Here is a 23,964-nt window from a genome sequence, read left to right on the forward strand (position 1 = left end):
AACCCGAGCGTCCCCAACTAACCTCACTGTAGTTTGGAAAATCTACTACCAATAAAAAAAAGTCTAAAATTGAACGTTACAACGATGCACTAAGTTTCTATATCCATCTGTATCAACGCTGCCATTCGTTGGGTAGTGAAAGCTCTGCTTCCTGAGTGGTCAGTTAGGTAAGTATTTATTTGTTAATGGTACATGTACATAATTTCTTTGTTGGATTTTCCCATATAAATCAATGATGAGTGGTGTGTATAGAGAAATCGTATTCATATTTCACTGCTTTTCAATATTTCCTGCTAATTTTTATCGGTGTGACAAAATATCGGTGTAATTCATGCATATTGTGTTTACGTATCGATACAAAATATCGATGTGACAAAATCACCGATAAAAGTCACAGATATTTAATTGTCACAGTCACAGTTATCACAGATACTCGAAAATATCGTTTAAGCTCATCTCTAGTCATATATGTTTTCATATAGTTCTAGCATTCAAGATGTAAATTCCTTAACATTCATCGGCGGTCACAATTATAAGCTTATAATCAGTTTATTTTATGTTAATTATTACTGGAAAGATATTTAACACTATCTAGCTAATGTTATCTGAAAGCAGAGGTCATACACCAGACCAAAAAAGAGGATATGACATCTGTTTGTGAAAGAGACTTTCTTTAGTCTTGAGAAATAAATACCGAAGAAAGGAAAAAATTAAATATTAATTGATCAGTTGTCAGGCACTTATATATTCCTCTCTAACTAGGGCGTGAACTTAAAAAATAGATGAAACAAACAAGATTGTCATAGTGAAATGAATAGTTATATGTTATGTAAATTGTTACACATTTTGTCTTACAATGCCAAGAACTTGGGTTTAAAAAACTGGAGCGCTCTAGTGGAATTTGTGGTAGATGAAGGTGGTAGGTATTGGAACTTACATTCTGCTGATGCTACTTTTTGGCTTGGCTTTTCAAGGGCCAGACCTGAGACGGGTTCTTGCGCTTAACCTCCCGAGTCCTGAGACATTTGTTGTTTTTTATTTTTAAAGTTCAATATAGTTTTACACTCCAAAAAAAGTCATTGAAATGAGAGGAAATGCTGAAAAATTTCTGCAGGTTACATTTAGGGCACAAATGCAGGTATATTATACTATACTTCGGGTCTCTGCACAAACGTCATTGTAGATCACTTATCTGTGGCACGCTAAATATACCTCTTCATAGAACATCTTGTTATTCCTCATCTTTTACAATATCCACCTCGCATCAATGGAATTCCTTATCACAAAGTATTAGGGGCTGCAAGACAACAAACACCTTTAAGAACAGCTTAAAAGATAACCTTATTAGCATTTCACTCCAATCATACTGATTTAAAATATTACAGACTACACTGTTGCTTTTTTTCTTTAGACATCATCCTGATTGTGCTGCATTTTCAAAATTGTCTCATAATAATCTTTTTCTATTATCTAATATAATTTGAAATATATTAACATTCTATGTATTTTAGTTTAATTCTGCTACACAGTTTATTCAGTGTTTAATTAATAGTTCATAGTATTTTGTTGTTTAATTCGTAAATAACTCTTGTATACATGTAACTCTCATCTAAATCAAATTGTTGAATTCTTTGTAAGTTCATGCATATGTATATACACTTTTTGCTGGTTGTGTGGAAGAGAAGGCCTTACGGCCTTAACTCTGCCAGCTAAAATAAATCATTATTATTATTATTATTATTATTATTATTATTATTATTATTATTATTATTATAATGCATGATGTATAGAATAATATACTCTCAGAACTCAGGAGGTTAAGCTTACATTGGGCCATTGTGCGCCATCTTACTTCAGCCCTGACACAGCCAGGTCCCATTCTCAAACGAGTACCTATATGTCTCAGGACCCGGAGTCCTAAGCCCTTCCTATAGGCCCTATCAGTACCGGAAACCCGTACTACCCCCAGGAATTCCTTCCAGCCTGTTTTTAATAATTACTGCATATGATAGCTGAAATAAGGGAAAAGGTGAAGAATCTTAGTGAAATGATAGAGGGAAACGGAGTACTCCGAGAAAAACATTTTGCGATATTTTCTTTGTTTATCACAAATTCCATCACGACCTTGCCAGGAATCGTATCCGGGCCGTCTGGACGGAAAGCCAGCATGCTGGTTGAGCCACCGAAAAATAGAAATTATATATTACTACTGAACTCCGCCTCGCGGAATGTCTTAGTTTCGGTTTACCGAATATTCGAGTTGTTTCTCACTCTTTGTGGGTGGACGGGAAAGGCAGACCGCATTGAGCCATGCACGAGTTCCAAGAGCCCTTGCAAGGATGCAATTATCATCGTGTAGGCCTACTATTTAATTGATAATTCTTCTCTCACTACAATAAATCAATCATCCATCGATTCATCCATCCATCGACTCATTGATTGATTGATTAATTGATTGATTCATTCATTCATTCATCCATTCATTCATTACAGTTGGTATCGTCAAGAGCAAAACATTTCTTAAAAATGATTTATTAATGAAATAATACATTTGCTTAGAGTAACTAAAAGACAACTACTGTTTTATAGTGGAATTTGGAGATTAAAGTGTAAACGTTACAATACAATGTGTGTACTTATTTTCTCTTCTATTTAATAAGTAATAGTATTCTATTCTTGCATTTCTATGCACACCAGATTTCATATTATGCATTAAACTTATTCCTTTGTTGTTACCGGTTCATCTATATATGTTATGAAGATAAGCGTAATAAAGTATGCAATCAATTGTATGCCTATATGAAGCAAATACATTTTTTTTTAAATTACACATGGTAAATTTCATTCAATTGTTATTCAGTTTCTGTACTCAGTAAATGTCGGTGTTCTGTCTAGCCTGCAAAACATCAGGGACAACTGGTTGAAATTTTTTCATTCGGTCGGATGCTCTGACCTTGACGGACGCTTTCTGACCGGTCGAGTGAAAACCGGTTGTAAGCCCAATTCTGCAGCTCTCTAGTCTGCCTAGCAACGAAAGCGGTTCACATTGGATAAAAATACCTATAGGCGGACCACGTTACAGTGGAGAGCGACCGTGTGGAACGCTCAATGATAAGACAGACCCTTGATCCTTCTGTTGTAAGAGATAAATCAAATAATTGAGTTTAAAGATCAAAATGTATCTTCCTTGATTTTGAAAATAGTCCTCAAAATGGATTGAAGTTCAAAATTACTGAAGAATATACTTACACAGTGATAGTCATAAACTGCTCTGTCGAGGGCTATGTCGCCATTCCACTCAAGATGAGTAATTCTGTTTGCATCTATACGATGGTTGAAGTCTGCATAAAACGCGTCGTTGGTGTATATCTGAAACATGAAGTTCACTGATCACCTCACTTGTTCCCAAGCGCGTTGCGAGCGTTGAAATGGAGGTGTTTACTACTATACATGTCATTATAACAACATATTAGAGGACTTTTTCATATAAAATAAGAAAGAACGTCTTTAAAAATAATATAAGACCTCCCTGGAATAAGGATGTAACCAACAAAACTGGAATTCATGTTTCAGGAGGAAGGAAAATAATTTCAGGGGCATATTATATTTCATTAGGCCTCTATTTACTATCGCAATCATGTGACTAAAAAAGAATTCAAGCTATTCAGCCATTTAACGTAATGATTTATTGTTATAAATAAATGCTTTAAAATTACTTTTTCCATCTAAATCACATATTTCAAGAATCTGTCGCTACATTCTTTTACCTAAGAGGTCTTCAATTGAGAAGTCTTGCATTTTGCAGAAAGAGGAAGACAGTGTGAAGTTTAAGGTGGGAAGTACACCTCTATGTGTGAAAGAATTATAATATGTTTTAATTTATTTACATCTTTATAGAACACATTTTTCTCTTTCTTGTGTTGAAAAAATATTTCTTAGATATCTCTAATAAAGTTCCTTCAACTTTTCCCATTGACATTTAACTTTTTCCTTCAAATTTACCTTTGTCGCTCGTTTTCTGAATTTTAGAAATTTACATTTGTTTTCTCTGATAAGTAACAAAATTTTCCTGAGCCACTTTAATTAAATTTCTCACGCCTGTGTGCTTCTTACAAATCTTATCAACATGAAAGTAACATCATGTTAGCTCTAACATTTGTTATTTTATTTTAATATAGAACGGATTATCGAAAAGTTAAAATGATATGCATTCTAAAAGATTGAACAAAAATATTTTTCCAACATCATATCGCACCTCGCTCTGCGTCATTAGTGTCACTACTCATGACCACACTCCGAGGATTTCAATTCCCATGCTTCCCCATCCATCCACGTGAGAGTTTCAAGTTCCAACGAAGTTCCAAGTACAACATAAAGAACAACGAGGAGAACAGTTTAGCCGGAGCTGTCATTGGGTCAACGGAACGAGTTCCGACTGTTCTCTGTTGTCTCGGAAACGGAACTTGCTTTGCACAACTCATTACAGCAGACCCACAACTGGACAAGTGAGCAGCTCGGAGTGGGAACAGTGTTATTTCGGAATAGTAAGTTCCGATCTTCTGTTCATTTTTGCAACAGTTCCGAGATCGGAACGGTTTCAAAACAACTGTTGTGTTATTTTTTACCCATCTCTAATAAGTAGCCATACTGTAAATATATCTATTAAATCTACAGTATGACTACTTGTAGTCAATGTATTCAACGAGGGCGGCGAGACCTCATATATGTATATGTCAAACGTTAACAGTATTCATGAACTGTTGTCGAAAATGATCAGAAAGTCATTTAATTATGCGCTCCTGCATACATGACTTGTATGTCTTAAAAATGCATGTAGTAGGGTATTGACGATATGAATGAGAATGGTTCGGCCGGCATCGTGGATCGTGTCCCGGCATAGCTCAGTTGGAAAGAGCGTTCAGCACATAGAGCTGAGAAGTCCCGGGTTCGATTCCCGGTGCCGGAACGTGGTTTTCTCAATTTAATAGATATAACTACCGTCTGAGATGTCAAAGGATCCTCAGTTCAAAGGTACAATTATTTATGTTTTTGCAGAGAAGAAACCCCGTCGTATTGAGTTAAAATACAAACGTATTTTGATGAGTGCCATAGGCTTATGTACTGTAGAGTTACAGAACAATATTCATATAAGTAATTATATGTTGCATGAAATTTAATTATATTAATAAGTGATTTATGGAATTTAAAAATGTTTGGATATCTACCCTTGTTATAAATGCACGCTTCGCCACTGCTTATATGTACTGCGAATATTATTTCTGAAACAAATTTTTATTTTATTATTTACAGTAAAAAGTAAAAATTGAAGTAATTGAGATTATTGTGATGACTTCTGTGATCTTTATTCTTTAGCATGAGGTCGAGTACTGTTATTGCAAGTTATCTTGAACCTTACATCCCCTAAGTCTGTCTTTCGAACTGCTCGGTACGGCATGTACTCATCAACGTAACGGCACGGCAAGGATACCCCTCCCGCGGGTAACGTGACTCTTTTCAGAAAACGTTGGTTCTTTCATTTTACGGCTCTATATTGTAAAAGAACTTGGTTCAATACAGACATCATCTCACGACACTCCGGTTTTGAGAGGAGAACATGGTTTCGTAGCAGGTTTTAATTAACCTGTAATAAATAAGTATTTAAATATAATCATGTGTACACTACACTTCTCTCTCATCCGGGTTGGGGACCGGCAATGGCGGAGTTACTACAGCTATTTCTGTAAATTATATAGGCTATATATTTTCATTACCCACCTGTAGCTGATATGTACATATTCTTAAAACAATATTTTAGAGGCTTATTATTTGAATTTACATTAATTTACAATTATACACAGTCCATAGATAGATAGATGGATAGGTAGGTAGGTAGGTAGGTAGGTAGATACTGTAGATAGATAGATAGATAGATAGATAGATAGATAGATAGATAGATAGATAGATAGATAGATAGATAGATAGATAGATAGATGGATGGATGGATGGATGGATGGATGGATGGATGGATGGATGGATGGATGGATGGATGGATGGATGGATGGATGGATGGATGGATGGATGGATGGATGGATGGATGGATGGATGGATGGATGGATGGATGGATGGATGGATGGATGGATGGATGGATGGATGGATGGATGGATGGATGGATGAATTTAATGTCATCCAGCGATTTACAGCCATAGACAACGTCAAAGTAGATACATATAATACATGGCTACTATAATATGAATAAAATGTAAGAATAAAAAAATAAATATACAATCACCAGACATTCACAAAAACAGGTTAAAAGTTTTAAAAGAAAATAGTATAAAATCAGGTTAAAATGTACAGATTTGTCAATTACATGAGGTTAAAACAAATAGTATCTAAAAAGTAATATTGCTAAAATCATTGACACTGTAGATTGGATTTGCCATCAAAGTCCTTCTCACCATCCTTCTGAAAGTAAAATATGACGTGTTTCTTATATGCAATGGTAAAGAATTATAAAGTTTATAAGATATGGAAATAAAACTATTGCTTGTAGTACTATATTTGTACTTGGTGAAATATATGTCAAGTCTGGAACGGGTAGAATAATTATCAATTATCGCTATCATTACTGCCATCATCGTCATCGTCTTCATCGCTTGGTCCAAAATTAATTATTATTTCGTGAATGTTATCATCCATTCGGAATTATCTTCTTAATCGTAGGTGCTACTTTCTGAACAAGATAGAATTCTTCGATTGTATCCCAAACGACATGTTGATCGAAGTCGTCCACTTCAACTTTACACAAGTCTAATTCTGGAATGAAATAATATGTTTTGCAGAACTGTAACAAAATAATAACTTAAAAACAGTCATTCATTATGTCGCTCACAGTACACACACTACTGTACATAACTATTATAGGAATAATTTCTAAACATTACTTAGCCTACCTATTCTTTCCCGGAGTAGTGTGAGGTTCATTCGGTTGTAATGCAATATTATTCTTATTCTTAATTCTCTTCACGGAACTAATACTTTTGCCAGAGTATTTAGTCGCAGCCGATCTCTCATATTCGTTATCAAAAGGTTCCAGCAAACATTTATTTAGTTTTTCCTCCTCGCAACACTTAATTATGTTTGCGATAATTTCTCTTCCTCCGCTATGGACAACAGCGTTACTTTTTCTCCGCGATGGTGTGATTTCACCTTAATTTCTACCCTGTGGTTGCTGCTCCATGTTAACACTACTGGTACGCAGTGAAGGAAATAGTTCTATGTTTCTTGACAAGAGATTATGCTGCGGAGCATGCGCAAACAACTCAGTTGGCTCCACCCACGTTACGCGCTTCGTTTTCTCTGCCCCTCTGTCACCGCTCAGGAAGTTCAAGATAACTTGCAAGTACTTTACTGTGCACTGTACTAGATTTGTACTCCCCTATCACGTCTACCATAAGACTGCAGGTAAGAGAGGGGTAGCAAGAGATGTAAAGGTTTGAATGCGTGCAGTTACTGGAACGAAATTGGAGCACAGCACGTAATAGACCGGGATAACATCGCTGGTGTAGGGTCTGCATTAGAATCTAATGAAGAAGAACGAGCTAAATTGATAGAGGTCTAGACCACTCAACCAACGCAGAGTAAATTATGATCTAAGCACCGAACAAAACACACACACACACACACACACGCTCGCGCATACACACACTGCGAAGTACACACAGCTTACCTTGAAAACTGATCCATGCACTTCTAAGACAACTTTAAATGGGCCGTTGGCTTCAAATGGGAAACCCTCGGGTCGCTCCTCTGTTTGCCACGCTCCATTTTCAAGGGTGTTCAACACAATCACAGAATCCTTGAACCTCACTGATATGTGCAGCGCTGTATCACTCCCTCCCTCTTTGCCGCATCTGAGATTTATTGACACTCTGAAACCATTAACAAGAATTATTGGGGTAACAGCATCGTCACAATCGTCTTCTTCGTGAACAGCAATGACAGTATTGGGTGCTCTGGGCTGCTCCGACATTAGTCTACTCTTGTGAGGATTTCAAATCAACGGTAAATATCCAGAACTAGAAGAATTCCAAGTTATCATCATGATGCTTAGGATATATATAAAGTTTATAGCTATGCATATACCGTCAGCTGTGAGCACTATGGCATTAAGGGGAGAGGATGGTATTTTTTGGTGAAAAAAATAGTAAATTTAAAAAAAGTCTTTAAAATACTCTGTGATATGTGTGGAATGCATAGTATAATATTTTGTGGGTATTTGTGTCCTTATCAGATGTTGAGACGCCATTTTAAACTTCCTGCGTTATGGATTTTTAAATCACTCGCCCCCCTTTTGTTGTTGTTTCCGGTAAATTGAATTTAAAAAAAATTCTTTAAAATACCCTTTGATATGTGTGGAATGCATTGCATAACATTTCGTGTGTATTCGTGCCCCTTATCGGATGTTGAGACGCCATTTTTAAACTTCCTGCTGCATGGATTTTTAAATCACTCGTCCCCTTTTATCGGTTTACGGTAACTTCATTTTTTTGCTACATTGCCAAACAAAAATGGATATAACTTCTGAACTATTAAAGATACATGCATGAAATTTAGAACACACATTCTTTAGACTATTAGGGAACTTTTCTCTGTAACAGAAGTTTGTTAATTGATTTCATTTTAAAACTACGACCGTTTGTTTGCAAGAAAGGAAATCAGAACAGTGTTATTAAATTTTAATTGTTTATTTTACAAACGTAGGGACAAATATCACATTTCTGTTACAGACAGTTTGTAGAGCATACTTTTGCAAGTACATCGCAAAAAACGAGATGAATCTATCTTTAAAAATGGTTTAGATATATCGGTTTTAGTAAAATCCTGCATTGGGTTTTTTTTTCAAATCTGAGCCCCCAAATAATTTTTTTTTTTCAAAATATTTATGTTTGGTTGAGTTGCTACAGCTAGGAGCTCTCTACGTACAAAAAATTAATATTTTACACCAAATAAGAAAAAAGTCAAAAAAGTTACCATCCTCTCCCCTTAAAATGCAAATAAGACGAAGACTATGGTCATACAAAGAAAAATAAACAAGGTAAACTTACGAGTTCTAAACGAGACAGTAGAACAAGTGGACAGCTTCAAATACTTGGGGCAGTAACATGAGTTGTTGCCATTAAGTCAAAAGGAGGGTAGCAATGACAAAGGAAGCTTTTAATAGAAAAATGAGCATCTTCTGCGGACCTCTGGAGGAAGGACAAAAGAAGAGACTAGTAACGTGCTTGTGTAGAGTGTAGCATTGTATGGGAAAGAAACATGGACATTACGACGAAGTGTAGACAAGCGAGTAGAAGCATTCGAAATGTGGATATGGAGAAGAATGGAACGTGTGAAGTGGACAGATAGAATAAGAAAGCTGTGTTGGAAAGAGTGGGTGAAGAAAGAATGATGTTGAAAGTGATCAGGAAGAGGAAAAGGAATTGGTTGGGTCACTGGCTGAGAAGAAACTGCCTACTGAAGGATGCTCTGAAAGGAATGGTGAACAGGAGAAGAGTTCGGGGCAGAAAAAGATATCAGATGATAGACGACACTAAGATATATGGATCATAAGAGGAGAGACAAAGAAGATGGCAGAAAATAGGAAAGACTGGAGAAAGTTACGTTTACAGTTATAAACCTGCCTCTGGGCAGAACGCTGGATGATGATGATGATGATGATGATGATGATGATGATGATGTTGAATATATATCGAAAGTTTATATAAAACGAGAGACAAAACGCTTGAGAATTGCCCAAACGCAACCATACCATCATCATCATCATCATCATCATCATCATCATCATCATCATCATCATCATCTTCATCTTCATCTTCATCTTCATCTTCTTCTTCTTCTTGTTCTTCTTGTTCTTCTTGTTCTTCTTGTTCTTGTTCTTCTTCTTCTTCTTCTTTTTCTTCTTCCATCAAAGTGTCGTCCGTTGCGATCTCATGTCATCTCTTAGCCGGGAGTCCAATAGATCTTCTTCCTCTAGGGCGATACCGCAAGATCTCCATAAGGATTCTTCGCCTAGGGCCTAGCACAGTCTAATATAGACAGTTACGAAGCTCAATACGTAGTAAATATACATCCATAGATAGTTGCTAACCACTAGGATCGCTAATATCGCCTCATTACAGACAATGCGAAATAGTACCGGCACAGTCTATTGTTCCTAGCACCCTCACAACTGAAGCTTCGTGACTGTATATACTAGACTGTGAGCCTAGGCCATGGATGTCGAACTGTACTCCGGAGCCGTGAAAAGATTTGTTGGTTTCCGTTCCTACAGGTTTTGTGTTCCAAGATGCGAGTCGACCAAAGCTATTATTATTATTATTATTATTATTATTATTATTATTATTATTATTATTATAATTATTATTATTCAATGGCGTCACAGTTCGGGATAGAATCATATGCCTCCATATAGGCCTAATCCTATCCTTTGCGGCTGACATCCACCGTCTGGTTTAAAGAAATGTATTGTGATCCTTTGCCACTGCATCAATCCAGCGATCCCTGGGTCTTCCAATAGCGTTCTACCTTCGATTTTACTGAATAATGTTTTCTTGGGTATTCGGTTATTATTATTATTATTATTATTATTATTATTATTATTATTATTATTAGCCTATTATTATTATTAGCCTATTATTATTATTATTATTATTATTATATTGATGATTACTATTAGTACTATTTGCTAGTGCTTATATTTTTAACTTATTTAATCAAGTTTGTAAAATTAAAAGCACATGCAATAGTGTAGTAATGAAGATAATAAAATATATAAATTAATTTATTATACACTCACGTACTCTATGATTGAGTCCTGCTTGAATTTGCTCTTTGGGTCCTCTTTGTTACGACAATTTTGTCTGTTTAGGGCTCCATCTTCTAACAACACAGTAATAATAATGATACAAAATTTTTATCACTAATATTTGTACGTGTTACAGTTTTATTGTTATTTAATTTTATAAAGAACTGTTCAAATACAATATAGCCTATACGTAGATCCAAACATTCCCATCAGTCGTCGCACAAATTGACGAATATTAGGAAATACGTTTTCGTATAAAGAAATATACAATTTCAAACCAGTCTTTTCGGAAGTGCGAAAAGGAGTATTTTTCTTCAAATCAATTAATTATATCTGCAGATCACTAGGAGCATCTGGGTGCTCTACGTTGAAAGGATTATTAGTCAACATTCAAAGTCCACATATTTCAGTTCTCCAAATCTGGCATTAAATTTGTTGATGAGCCCATCAGCACTTCTTTATATTTCAAAAGAAAATGTTTACGTTCATCGTTTAATACTGCTTTTAGGGACGTGAAATGATACAAATCTCATTCGTTTATCTGATGAATCCACAATTTAATGTTTTCCATAAATCTTTTAAAATCATCTAGCATTTCATAATTAGCTTGTTTTTGCCGTATAAGCTCAGGTTAAGAGAGTTAAGGTCTAAGGTCAAGTCAGACAGAGACTCTAAATCTTTTAAGACTGATGGCAATGTTTGTATATATATATATATATATATGAAGGGTACACGGGAATAACGATCAAGGTCCATTTTAGAAAGTTTCGAGAAAAACGAATTTTAATGTTTCAGCACTTAATACTTTGTTATGTGTGTATTTAATAGAAATTGACATAGTGGAATGTCAAAAACGATGATTTCTTAATGCTAGCTAGATCACATGATAGTACTTCCTATCCACTATAAGATAGCATTATTAACTCAATTTAGATTTTTGATGGACCTTGATCGTTTTTCCCGTGTACCCTTCATATGTGAATAGTCCTTTGCAAAATTAAATAATAATAAAACTGAAACACGAACATTAATATTAGTGATAAAAAATTGGTATCATTATTCTGTGTTGTTAGAAGATGGAGCTCGAACTAGACAAAATTGTCGCAACAAAGAGGACCCAAAGAGCAAAAGCACTAAGTGAGTGTGTAATAATTTAATTAATACGTTTTATTATCTTCATTACTACGCTATTGTACATGCTTATAATTTTACGAACTTGATTAAATAAGTTAAAAATACAATCATTAGCAAATAGTAGTAATAGAAATCAGCAATAACAATAAAATAATATTAATAATAATAATAATAATAATAATAATAATAATAATAAAATAAAGCTAAATCAATCAAGTTAAATTTACCAGCCGCCGCTGTTAGTTGAGCGCCAAGAAGTATCCACCTCCTGCTTTGGTCGATTCGTTACAGCTTTCAGCACAAGACCGGTAGCAACAGCATGCAGCAAATCTTTTCACGGATCCCGAGTACAGTTCGACATCCATGGTCTAGGCCCCTAGGCATTCTAGGCTAGCATATTAATACCTAAATTTGTGCCCGGAATCGAACCACTATCCGTTCAATTTGTAGCTGGAAATTGCATTTATTGTTATGTTTGCAAATCATGTCTTCATGTCACTTATTAAGGCTCAAGCACTAACGTTTCAAGCTATAAATGCAACGAACCTACTTCGATTTGCAATAAGGAAGTGAATATTTCTCTCTTTTGTCAGTGTTAGCTTTGTTCAATACTGAACACGCGTCTCACTACTTGCCAATGAGTAACGTTAATTCAGATTCGGAATCCTTACACGCGTTAGGGAGATGGTGATGATTGTGATGGTGATGATGATGACTAAAGGGCGAATGTTGATGATCTAAAAATCTACTTAAAATTATCATTAAAATGCCCTTAATCTAATGGAAAAATGACATTAAAAATAAAAGAAAATGAATTTAAATATTACTCACTGTGCTCTCACCACAACTTCTTAAAAATTAGTCACCTTGTTTCAACGACTGCCCTGCAAATCTCGGAGAGAGAAAGCAACTTCCTGGAGCTAAGATAAAGGAAAAGAACATGCAACAAAATGAATTTTTTAAGGGAAAACTATAGATTTTAATGATGGTTTACAATGTGTTTCAATCAGGGGTGGTCCATATCAGTGCCTTCATTCTCTGTCTCCTCCTTCCGCACTTCACTTTTGTTATCAGATCTTCCAGATGAGGGAGTGAGAATGACAAAACAAATTGTGGGCGCAGCGTGCAGAATTGCAATCTTTGTGTTAAAAATACTGTCTACTACAGTAGACATCCCTTCCAAACCACGTCCTGTCAAGGACACGATGAAAGTTCCCCCTTCAAACATAAATTCTAAAGACACCTCGTGCTGACAAAGCAACAGTAGCGGTCAAAGCCCTTACTTAAACCAAGCTGTTGTCAAGCATTTTATATTACTTCCGTTGTGTGAAGTGAAGCCTTCAGTGGAATGAGGGATGGACTTTAGAGTCTGTTCCAAACTATAACATTGAAATTTCACTGTTATTCACTTAATTACTACTGACCTATTTGCTTAGAAAATGATTTGACAGACCTATCGGTAAAGAAGAAAGTAAAATGCATTCCAAATGATCTAAAAGTTCTTCAAAGTGTTAAAAATGACCAAACAATGCCGAAAAATATAAAAATGATCTATTAGTTCAAAAACGTAAAAAAAAGTAAAAAAAAAAAAATACAATATAAGAAATTGTTCTTTCACGTTGATATAAACATAAAAAAGATTTCTATATTAACAGGCATCGTCCTAATGTGAAAAATAAAATGACAACTTTTCATCAACATCCGCCTCCTAATGATGACGATGATCTGGCTGTAAGTGTTCTCGTAATACACGCAGGAAATGTAACAGGAAGAGAGCGAATTATAGGAAATATAGGTTTTTTCACAGTAACTAAAAGTTTTTAGTGCTGCTGAATGCACGTAATGTATGTACAGGGACATCATTTTATTTTTACTAACATTTTTAATATTAACCTGGCTATACCTTTAGAGAACTGGAAACACAGTTTGCTATCCCCTTCCACGACTGTAGTTCGATGATATTGGCGTAAAACACAAACAAATCACTCTACTAGGTATAGGAGGGAAGAAAAGTAGTTCATACATTTACGTAAACTAGGAAATATCGCGATTTTAAGTTCAATAATTTTCATTAGGTTTTTGTTTGATCAAAATACAGTATTGTATTAAGAATAAGTGTTTTTACTCACGAACTGAGTTATCCATGCGAACGTATTCATTATGCAGTGTATATTATACTGCCTACAACAATATAGAGAAAGAAGTTAAAATGAAAAATAATCATAATATGGATATTTAAACACATTTTTGAAAATGGTGGCCGTTCATTTCGATACAGGCTTCAGTTCTTTTGTGCATATTATCGCACTATAGACTATTGCATCTAATTCCAATTGCCAGTTTCGTCCTTCGTACTAGTAACTCATGTTGAAATAATTCTGTACCTACTCTGTAAAAGACTACCTTACGTACTGTAAATTCAATCTTCACTTCTGCCCGATCCGAAAAGATAAAATTACTCAGATATGCTATCTACTGTCCGCCCAAGTGGTTATGCCGCAGGATCGTAGAAAGGGGGGAAATCACGTGACACTTAATTACTTAACGAGGCCCTTTTATTTAAGTTATTTTAAACAGTTGTATGGGTATAATATTACGCAGACGTCCAATTCCTAACAGAAATTAATGTTATCAGAAAAGAGCTAAGACAGCCCAGCTACTAGCCTTTACAGAAAGGCGAATAGAAGCAGGTGGGGAAAACCGGAATGCGACGTAGGCAAATGGACGACAGTACCTGTGCGAAAATGATGCAATATTGAAAGCTCTTTCGTCACTGGAAAACGCGAACATATTTTTGGAACGTACTGTTTACTATGACCGTAAGGCTACTATGACTGTATATGCGGTCTTGGATCTGTGTGGAGGACGGTTGAACTTCATTAGTAGAAGGGGTGGGAGTGAAGTACATTAAAAAACTCAGGTACAATAAAAATTGAAGTAAAAATAAAATGATGTCCCTGTATATGCGTGTGCATGTGTGAATATGAATGCATGTACATATGTATGTATGTCAAAAATAGATTCTAAGAGAGATAAATAAATATATTATATATTTAGCTTTTAATAATAAACAATACATTAAAAGCTAAATTCGTACAAAAATCTACAAGAATAAAAATATATAATGCACTAGCATTACCCTCCCTTTTATACGGAAGCGAGATTTGGACATTAAAGAAAAAAGACATGAACAGAATCAAAGCAACGGAAATGAAATTTTTCTGGACAGCAAGATATACTCTTTTAGACCGAAAAAGGAATGAAGAAATTTTAGAACAATTAGAAGTAGAGTCAGTAGAAGAAAAAATCAGCAGATACAAATTCAATTGTACGAAATGGAAATATAAAAATTGAAGATTTATCCTTCGAAGAGGTGGAAAAATTCAAATATCTTGGAGCAACAGTAACAAATATGAATGACACTCGGGAGGAAATTAAACGCAGAATAAATATAGGAAATGCCTGTTATTATTCGGTTGAGAAGCTCTTATCATCCAGTCTGCTGTCCAAAAATCTGAAAGTTAGAATTTATAAAACAGTTATATTACCGGTTCTTCTATATGGTTGTGAAACTTGGACTCTCACTCTGAGAGAGGAACATAGGTTAAGGGTGTTTGAGAATAAGGTGCTTAGGAAAATATTTGGGGCTAAGCGGGATGAAGTTACAGGAGAATGGAGAAAGTTACACAACACAGAACTGCACGCATTGTATTCTTCACCTAACATAATTAGGAACTTAAAATCCAGACGTTTGAGATGGGCAGGGCATGTAGCACGTATGGGCGAATCCAGAAATGCATATAGAGTGTTAGTTGGGAGACCGGAGGGAAAAAGACCTTTAGGGAGGCCGAGACGTAGATGGGAGGATAATATTAAATTGGATTTGATGGAGGTGGGGTATGATGATAGAGACTGGATTAATCTTGCACAGGATAGGGACCGATGGTGGGCTTATGTGAGGGCGGCAATGAACCTTCGGGTTCCTTAAAAGCCATTTGTAAGTAAGTAAGTAAGTAAGTAAGTAAGATACAAATTCAATTGGCTAGATCATGTAAGAAGAATGGAAAATTCAAGAATCCCAAAAATTATGATGCAATATAAAGCTAGAGGACATCGTCGACCAGGAAGACCTTTAAGAAGACTGCTAGATGGGGCCGAAACAGGTCTAGAGAGGCCTAATTCGTGAAGGATGATGATGATGATTATGATAAAAATGACAGCCACGTAAATGGCATGAATTTTGTTATTTGCGGTTTGCATGATTGTAGACGTTGGACAAAGTCATATTTATTTTGACTAACCTGTCAGGATCGGCGAGAACGTTTCCCACCAGGAACAACAAAGTACCGTCTCCGAAGCCATTGTGCAGATGGAAAAGTCGAGCCGCACCTCCTGCCAAGTCTAACTCCGTTGTAGTGCGGCGCTGAAATAAATAAATACACAGATAAATAAATAAATAAATGAGTGAATAATTAAACAAATTAAATAAGTGAATATACAGGGACATCATTTTATTTTTACTAACATTTCTGATATTAACCTGGCTATACCTTTGTATCAACGGTTGCTAACCCCTTCCACGACTGGAGTTCGCTGCCGTAATATACAAACAAATCACTTTACTAGGTATAGGAGGGAAGAAAAGTAGTTCATCCATTTACGTAAACTATGAAATATCACGCTTTTGAGTTTGATAATTTTCATTAGGTTTTTGTTTAATCAGAATACAGTACAGTATTAACAACGAGTGTTTTTACTCACGAACTGAGCTGTCCATACGGATGTATTCATTATGCAGTGTATATTATACTGTCTACAGCACATTAGCGTACAATATAGAGAATGAAGTTAAATTGAAAAATAATCATAATATGGATATTTAAACACATTTTTTTAAATGGTGGCCGTTCATTTCGACACAGGCTTCAGTTCTAATGTATGTAATTCCAATTACCAGTTTCGTCCTTCGTACTAGTAACTCATGTTGAAATAATTCTCTACCTACTCTGTAAAAGAGTACCTTACGTACTGTAAATTCAATCTTCACTTCTGCCCGATCCGAAAAGATAAAATTACTCAGACATGCTATCTACTGTCCGTCCAAGTGGTTATGTCGCAGGATCGTAGAAAGGAGGGAAATCACGTGACATTTAATTACTTAACGAGGCCCTTTCAATTAAGTTATTTTAAACAGTTTTATGGGTATAATATTACGTAGATGTCCAATTCCTAACAGAAATTAATGTTCTCAGAAAAGATCTAAGACAGCCCAGCCACTAGCCTTTACAGAGAGGCGAATAGAAGCTGGTGGGGAAAACCGGAATGCGACGTAGGCAAATGGACGACAGTACCTGTGCGAAAATGATGCAATATTGAAAGCTCTTTCGTCATTGGAAAACGCGAACATATTTTTGGAACGTACTGTGGCGGTAAAGCTACTATGTCTCTATGTGCGGTCTTGGATCTGTGTGAAAGACGGTTGAACTTCATTAGTAGAAGGGGTGGGAGTGAAGTACATTAAAAAACTCAGGTACAATAAAAATTGAAGTAAAAATAAAATGATGTCTCTGTATAAATAAATATATCATCATCCAAAACATGTTTTAGACCAGCTGGTCTGTTACGGTCTCACATCAGTTCATCTCCATGAAGGCCTATATCATTTTATATTGTAACATGACTACAATACAATTAGGAATGTTCTGTAACAATTATTTATAACTTGCACACCAATACAAAGTGTAGTTTCCTATAATTAATATTTTTATGTTTCATATCATAGTCTTACAAACTCTTTTTTATTTAGTTGCTATAAAAGATAATCTAATTATTGTAAAGTGTAAACTATATTGGCCTATATAGCATCATTTTAAACTATGTTAAAATACCATTTAATACCATCCATACAATAACGGGTTTTCATGCGTTGAAGGGTTCCGTACAAATTTTACGGAACAAACGTTTGAGTCTTGAGTCCTTCGCCAACAACTCCTTTGGTTAGCTCGTCGTTATTCGAAAACCAGTAAAGATTTTAAATGGTGATCACTAGACTTCGTTGAATTGCCACACGCAGCATGCAATCAGGTTGCCGATGTACGGTAGTATATAGAAGGTGAGCGACCGCCCGGTCTCGTAGTATAAGCAGTTCATGTTAAGAGATGTGACCGGTCCTCCAAATAGATAGAGCAGCTACAGCTAATGTATACTTATGTAAGCACTTGTTTTTGCATTACTGTGGTTGGAATAGTTCAAAGCTTAACATGTGTTCAGTGCAGACATGCTACAATGAGAGTGTTGCTGTTCCAAATAATTGCCCCTGGAATACCCTTACCCCCGCAGCCAGTCTTGACCCGTTGGGGAACGTGTTGGATGCTGTTAATTATTATGCAGAACATTACGGCAAAATAATGGAGGTAATTGATGCATTGGATAACACAGACAGTTCCGCTGTTGCAGCTGTAAAATCATTGCCTTCTGAACAGCTATTGGAAGATATTCTTTTCATTGATTCTAATTTTAAAATCGTGTCCAAAACATCATCCTGTTATAATCGTCTAAACTACAACTCTCAGAAGCCCTTAATATAGTGGATAAAGTATCACAAACCGTTATCCAAAATAACAATTCACTAATTTCAGAAAAAGTGAAATGTTGCCTATTCACAACTTCGTATTATAAATGATGTACCATCAGGTCACGACAAGACATCTGAAGTTGGTGTACTAAAAAGTAGTGACTTTCCGTTCTTCAAATGTTTACGTATTACATCGTGTGATGTTGAACGCACATTTTCCCAATATAAAACTGTTTGAGTGACCATCGGAGGAGGGTACTTTGCAGTTGCTCAAAATGTACGTAAGTCTTCACTGCAATGCACATATTCAAGGATGATGTGAGTATCTTACATTACATTTTAAGAGTTAATATATCTCACTATAAAATAATTGAAGGGTACACGGGAAAAACGAACAATGTCACATTTCCATTAGAGGTGGGATAGTGATATATTTTAGTATATAACTGCAAAATTTATTGATGTTTCTACTTGAAATGAAAGAAATGATGAGTGTATCCGTGGTTTTAATTCTCCTTTACCACTTTTGGTAAAAATAATACTAAAGTTTGTAGTAATACAGTGAATTAGATAATGACATCAACCTTAAGAGCATTGTGACATTGTTCGTTTTTCCCGTGTACCCTTCAATTGTGTATTTACATGTTTAGACATTTCCTAATTCAATGATCATTCATTATATTTCTTGAATGCAGGATATAGGTTTTATTGTAATCGCAGTATACTGCTCAGTGTTTACATTAGAGGCATACTCCATCCGTTGCACGCCCCCTTCTCATACAGTCTATACCGCGTGCGCAGTAAACCTTGCAATTCTTGTGGCAATTCCACGAAGTCTAGTGATCACTTTTAAAAGTAATTTCCATTCTTTCTAAACATTTCTCTTGCTTTGACTCCCAACCCCCCCAAGCTAACGTGAAAAACAAAAAAGTTTACCGCTTACTAACTTTTGAAGGTTTAAATGTATATTCTAAACAGATCAATTACATCGAAATTAATATTTTTTCTCACTTTCCAAAAAAGATTTTCATTTCGATTTTATTTCTATGCTTTCCTTAGACATTGAGCTATCAATTCAAAAAATTACAGAGCGACTGATTGATTGTCATAGGAGCTACGACGTATATATTTAAAGGACTGGGAAATGTCGTGTAAGCCAATGCTTCCTATAGTACTGCACGAAACTATCCTGGCATGGGTACAATCCCAACTAGACTTCCGATACTGTCGAGAATGAGTAGCATCGGTATTATCGGAACCAAGAAAATCTCGGTTCTCGATTAATGAGTCATTTGGCTGCGGTAGGTACGCGCACTGAGTGAGATTGCGAAGATGGCGCAACCGAGAATGGACGATAAAGAGAGGGAGTCTGTCCGACTCTGCTATTGGCCGGCATTACATTGGATTCTTCTAGGAATATTTAGGGACCAGTTATTACGTTCATATCATATCCAGTGCGTACAATGTCTAATTTGTCTATTGCTACGTGATTTTCATCCACGTGCATTGTTCTGTGAGTGGCTACGTGTATGCAGAATCCAGTTTTTGTATGAAATATTATGGTTACAGACGAAGCTTGCTTCACGCTAGCTGTATTACGAACTTTCATAACACACATCTTGTTGTACTTGTCATGTCAATTCATACTATGAGACAAGTCGAAGCATTTTTAAATGATTTCATGTGTCTTAACATTCATGGCGCTCTGTCTAATGAATGATAGATTGGAGAAACTAGCACACAGGTAGTTCTGGTGATTGAATTTATAATTGATTTTTTATGGATATGCAGTTGATCGTGTATGCAAGACATTTTAAAGCCTAAATTAGTCCACTGTTATGGCTGAGGGGTAAGCGAGTCTAACTCCGAACCCAGCGGACTCGGTCCCCGGTCGGGACGGGTTGCCTGGGTGAGATTTTTTCGGGGTTTTTCCCGAATATCAGGTAACTTTATCAGGCGATTGGAACCCCACTCATCTTCGCCACTTCCTTTTCTCCCCTATCATCCTTTCATTCATCATCCCGTTACTTCTTCTGGTTTTCATATCGCTCTACAGGCGGCCCTCCGAAGCTGCTGGCTCTCTCGACCGGCCTCCGTGGATTGTATTCAAGTGATGAAGGATAACTTCTGCAACGGAACTTCTCGGGGGAGGAGTTCCGCCTCGGACCATTAAGGGAGACTTGGGGAGGTTGCCGAAGCAGGATGGTACATGGACTCTGTTGGCTGTAGGGACCGGTCGTTAAGGGAGTCAAGTGGTTAGGTCGGTGCGCGTAGAGGATCGGTGGGCACGCAACTCATCCCATATAGGGGGGGGGTGTAAAATAGACCTCAGGTCGTAGTGCATGGGATGTTCCCTCCCTCCCTGCCTCCCAACAAGAAAAAAAAAGCCTAAACTAACCAAACCTAACCTGTCACAGCCTGTAAGGTTTTAGCCTATAAGCAGAGTACGAAGGAAACCACCTCCTCACTAGTTTAGTCGATATATCTAAAACAATATTTCGATAGTCGTTACTGTTTAATTTCACTTAAAATTATAAAATAAATAATTTGAATGCGTGAGTGTGAAGAGTTAGTTATGTGGAAATAAAGTTTGTTTACGTCCTTGGTCAGCGACACAGAGGTCATTGCTACTGGAAAAGGGTTGAGAAGTTGATTCCGACGGTGCGTTGTTACTAAACTACACAGAATTTCAGCCGCTTTGTTTAATTATTAACCATTCACTTAATTATAAAACGCATAATAGGCATTTTATTTATTTTAACGTATTGTAGTGCCTTCCTCAATATGCAGAGTCATATCTCTTCGACTCTGGTTATAAATTCTTCTCTGTACTTAACGCACGTTCTAAATTAGAAATGAGTCAACGTACATTGTGTATAGAGAATTGTTTATACTTCAAGATTCATTTGAGAAACCCATAGAGTTGGCAAAGTTTCACAAAATGTAGACGAAATCGTTAAATTATGTTTAAATATACAAAGAACGTATTCTCAGTTCTGCTTGTTGTCTTTTCTTTGGCGCATCGCTGATTTAATCCTGGAGTCAAGTCTTCTTCTTAATCTCTTCTGCATATGAAGCAGACAGCGAATTTGAGTCAAAACATTTTTCTTCCCGAATATAAACATGCACAAAAAGTTACATAACTTATAATCTGGTTTATGGATAACTAAGCCCAGGACTTAAAATATCCTGTGTTGTATTTAGTGTCAATTAACTGTATTATTACTTATTTACTTACTTACTGGCTTTTAAGGAACCCGGAGGTTCATTGCCGCCCTTAAATAAGCCCGCCATTGGTCCCTATCCTGAGCAAGATTAATCCAGTCTCTACCATCATATCCCACCTCCCTCAAATCCATTTTAATATTATCTTCCCATCTACATCTCGGCCTCCCCAAAGGTCTTTTTCCCTCCGGCCTCCCAACTAACACTCTATATGCATTTTTGGATTCGCCCATACATGCTATATGTCCTGTCCATATCAAACGTCTGGATTTTATGTTCCTAATTATGTCAGGTGAAGTATACAATGCGTGCAGCTCTGCGTTGTGTAACTTTCTCCAGTAACTTCATCCCTCTTAGCCCCAAATATTTTTCTAAGAACCTTATTCTCAAACACCCTTAATCTCTATTCCTCTCTCAAAGTGAGAGTTCAAGTTTCACAACCATACAGAACAACCGGTAATATAACTGTTTTATAAATTCTAAATTTCAGACTTTTTGACAGAAGACTAGATGACAAAAGCTTCTCAATCGAATAATAACAGGCATTTTCCATATTTAGTCTGCGTTTAATTTCCTCCCGAGTGTCATTTATATTTGTTACTGTTGCTCCAAGATATTTGAATTTTTCCACCTCTTCGAAGGATAAATATTATTATTATTATTATTATTATTATTATTATTATTATTATTATTATTATTATTATTATTATTGTTATTATTATTATTATTAATTGAAAGGGTTACATCAGCTTCTTGTCTATGCGGATGACGTGAATGTGTTAGGAGAAAATCCACAAACGATTAGGGAAAACGCGGAAATTCTACTTGAAGCAAGTAAAGCGATAGGGTTGGAAGTAAATCCCGAAAAGACTAAGTATATGATTATGTCTCGTGACCAGAATATTGTACGAAATGGAACTATAAAAGTTGGAGATTTATCCTTCTAAGAGGTGGAAAAATTCAAATATCTTGGAGCAACAGGAACAAATATAAATGACACTCGGGAGGAAATTAAACACAGAATAAATATGGGAAATGCGTGCTATTATTCGGTTGAGAAGCTTTTGTCATCTAGTCTGCTGTCATAAAATCTGAAAGTTAGAATTTATAAAACAGTTATATTACCGGTTGTTCTGTATGGCTATGAAACTTGGACTCTCGCTTTGAGAGAGGAACAGAGAATGAGGGTGTTTGAGAATAAGGTTCTTAGGAAAATATTTGGGGTTAAGAGGGATGAAGTTACAGGAGAATGGAGAAAGTTACACAACGCAGAGCCCATTGTATCCTTCACCTGACATAATTAGGAATATTAAATACAGACGTTTGAGATGGGCAAGACATGTAGCACGTATGGGCGAATCCAGAAATATAGAGTGTTAGTTGGGAGGCCGGAGGGAAAAAGACCTTTAGGGAATCCAAGACGTAGATAATATTAAAATGGAATTGATGGAGGTGGGATATGATGGTAGAGACTGGATTAATCTTCTCAGGATAGGGACCGATGGCGGGCTTATGTGAGGACGGCAATGAACCCCCGGGTTTCTTAAAAGCCATTAAGTAAGTATTATTATTATTATTATTATTATTATTATTATTATTATTATTATTATTATTATTAAATTTTTGCATATGTAGGTTGTAGTATGAAATTCGTTGTTTTCTGTCTGCACTGGTGGTAATAATTTTTAATTGATTGCACAATAATCACACTACGTAGCATGCATACAACAGCAAAGTAAACGCTACTCTCTACTCTATGCAATAATGTAAATTATTTATATTTCTCAGTTATGAAACTGGTAAAAATCGATCGTTTGCCTTACCAGCTGTAGAACTTACACAGCTATGAAATTTCGAAAGTAAAATTCAGGAGTTTCTCTGTTTCGATAGTGGTCTGAGAATGTTCCTCGCATCACATACTGGGGGCATTTATTTCGTCAAGCAAGTTACATGTAATTTGAAATACAGTATGCTCCAAAACAAACAGTGCTGAAAAGTTTATAATGTTCTCAATAAAAAAAAAAAACATGTTCAAAATGCTTTACATTATGTTCCAAAAAGTATATTCATCACGTTCGCGTAGATTTCGAAACCGTAGTACGACTTTTCGTCCCAAGCGATTCGTTCCAGGTCACTAACGTTCCAGGTATTATTTTGTCACAAA

At 36.0% G+C, this 23,964-nt stretch overlaps 1 protein-coding gene across 1 annotated transcript in view; it reads right to left on the bottom strand.

The window, feature by feature from the left end:
- LOC138705202 (32 kDa beta-galactoside-binding lectin-like) overlaps window positions 1-23,964 on the bottom strand; it is a 63,288-nt gene that overhangs the window by 16,326 nt on the left and 22,998 nt on the right. The window contains exons 2-4 of the mRNA XM_069833944.1: window positions 16,303-16,424; window positions 7,730-7,931; window positions 3,250-3,369 (exon numbers count right to left, since the gene is read on the bottom strand). Of these exons, the coding sequence (XP_069690045.1) occupies window positions 3,250-3,369; window positions 7,730-7,931; window positions 16,303-16,424 (444 nt within the window). The remainder of the gene's footprint in view (window positions 1-3,249; window positions 3,370-7,729; window positions 7,932-16,302; window positions 16,425-23,964) is intronic.

This window comes from Periplaneta americana, chromosome 8, assembly GCF_040183065.1.
Source record: "Periplaneta americana isolate PAMFEO1 chromosome 8, P.americana_PAMFEO1_priV1, whole genome shotgun sequence".
NCBI lineage: Eukaryota > Metazoa > Arthropoda > Insecta > Blattodea > Blattidae > Periplaneta > Periplaneta americana.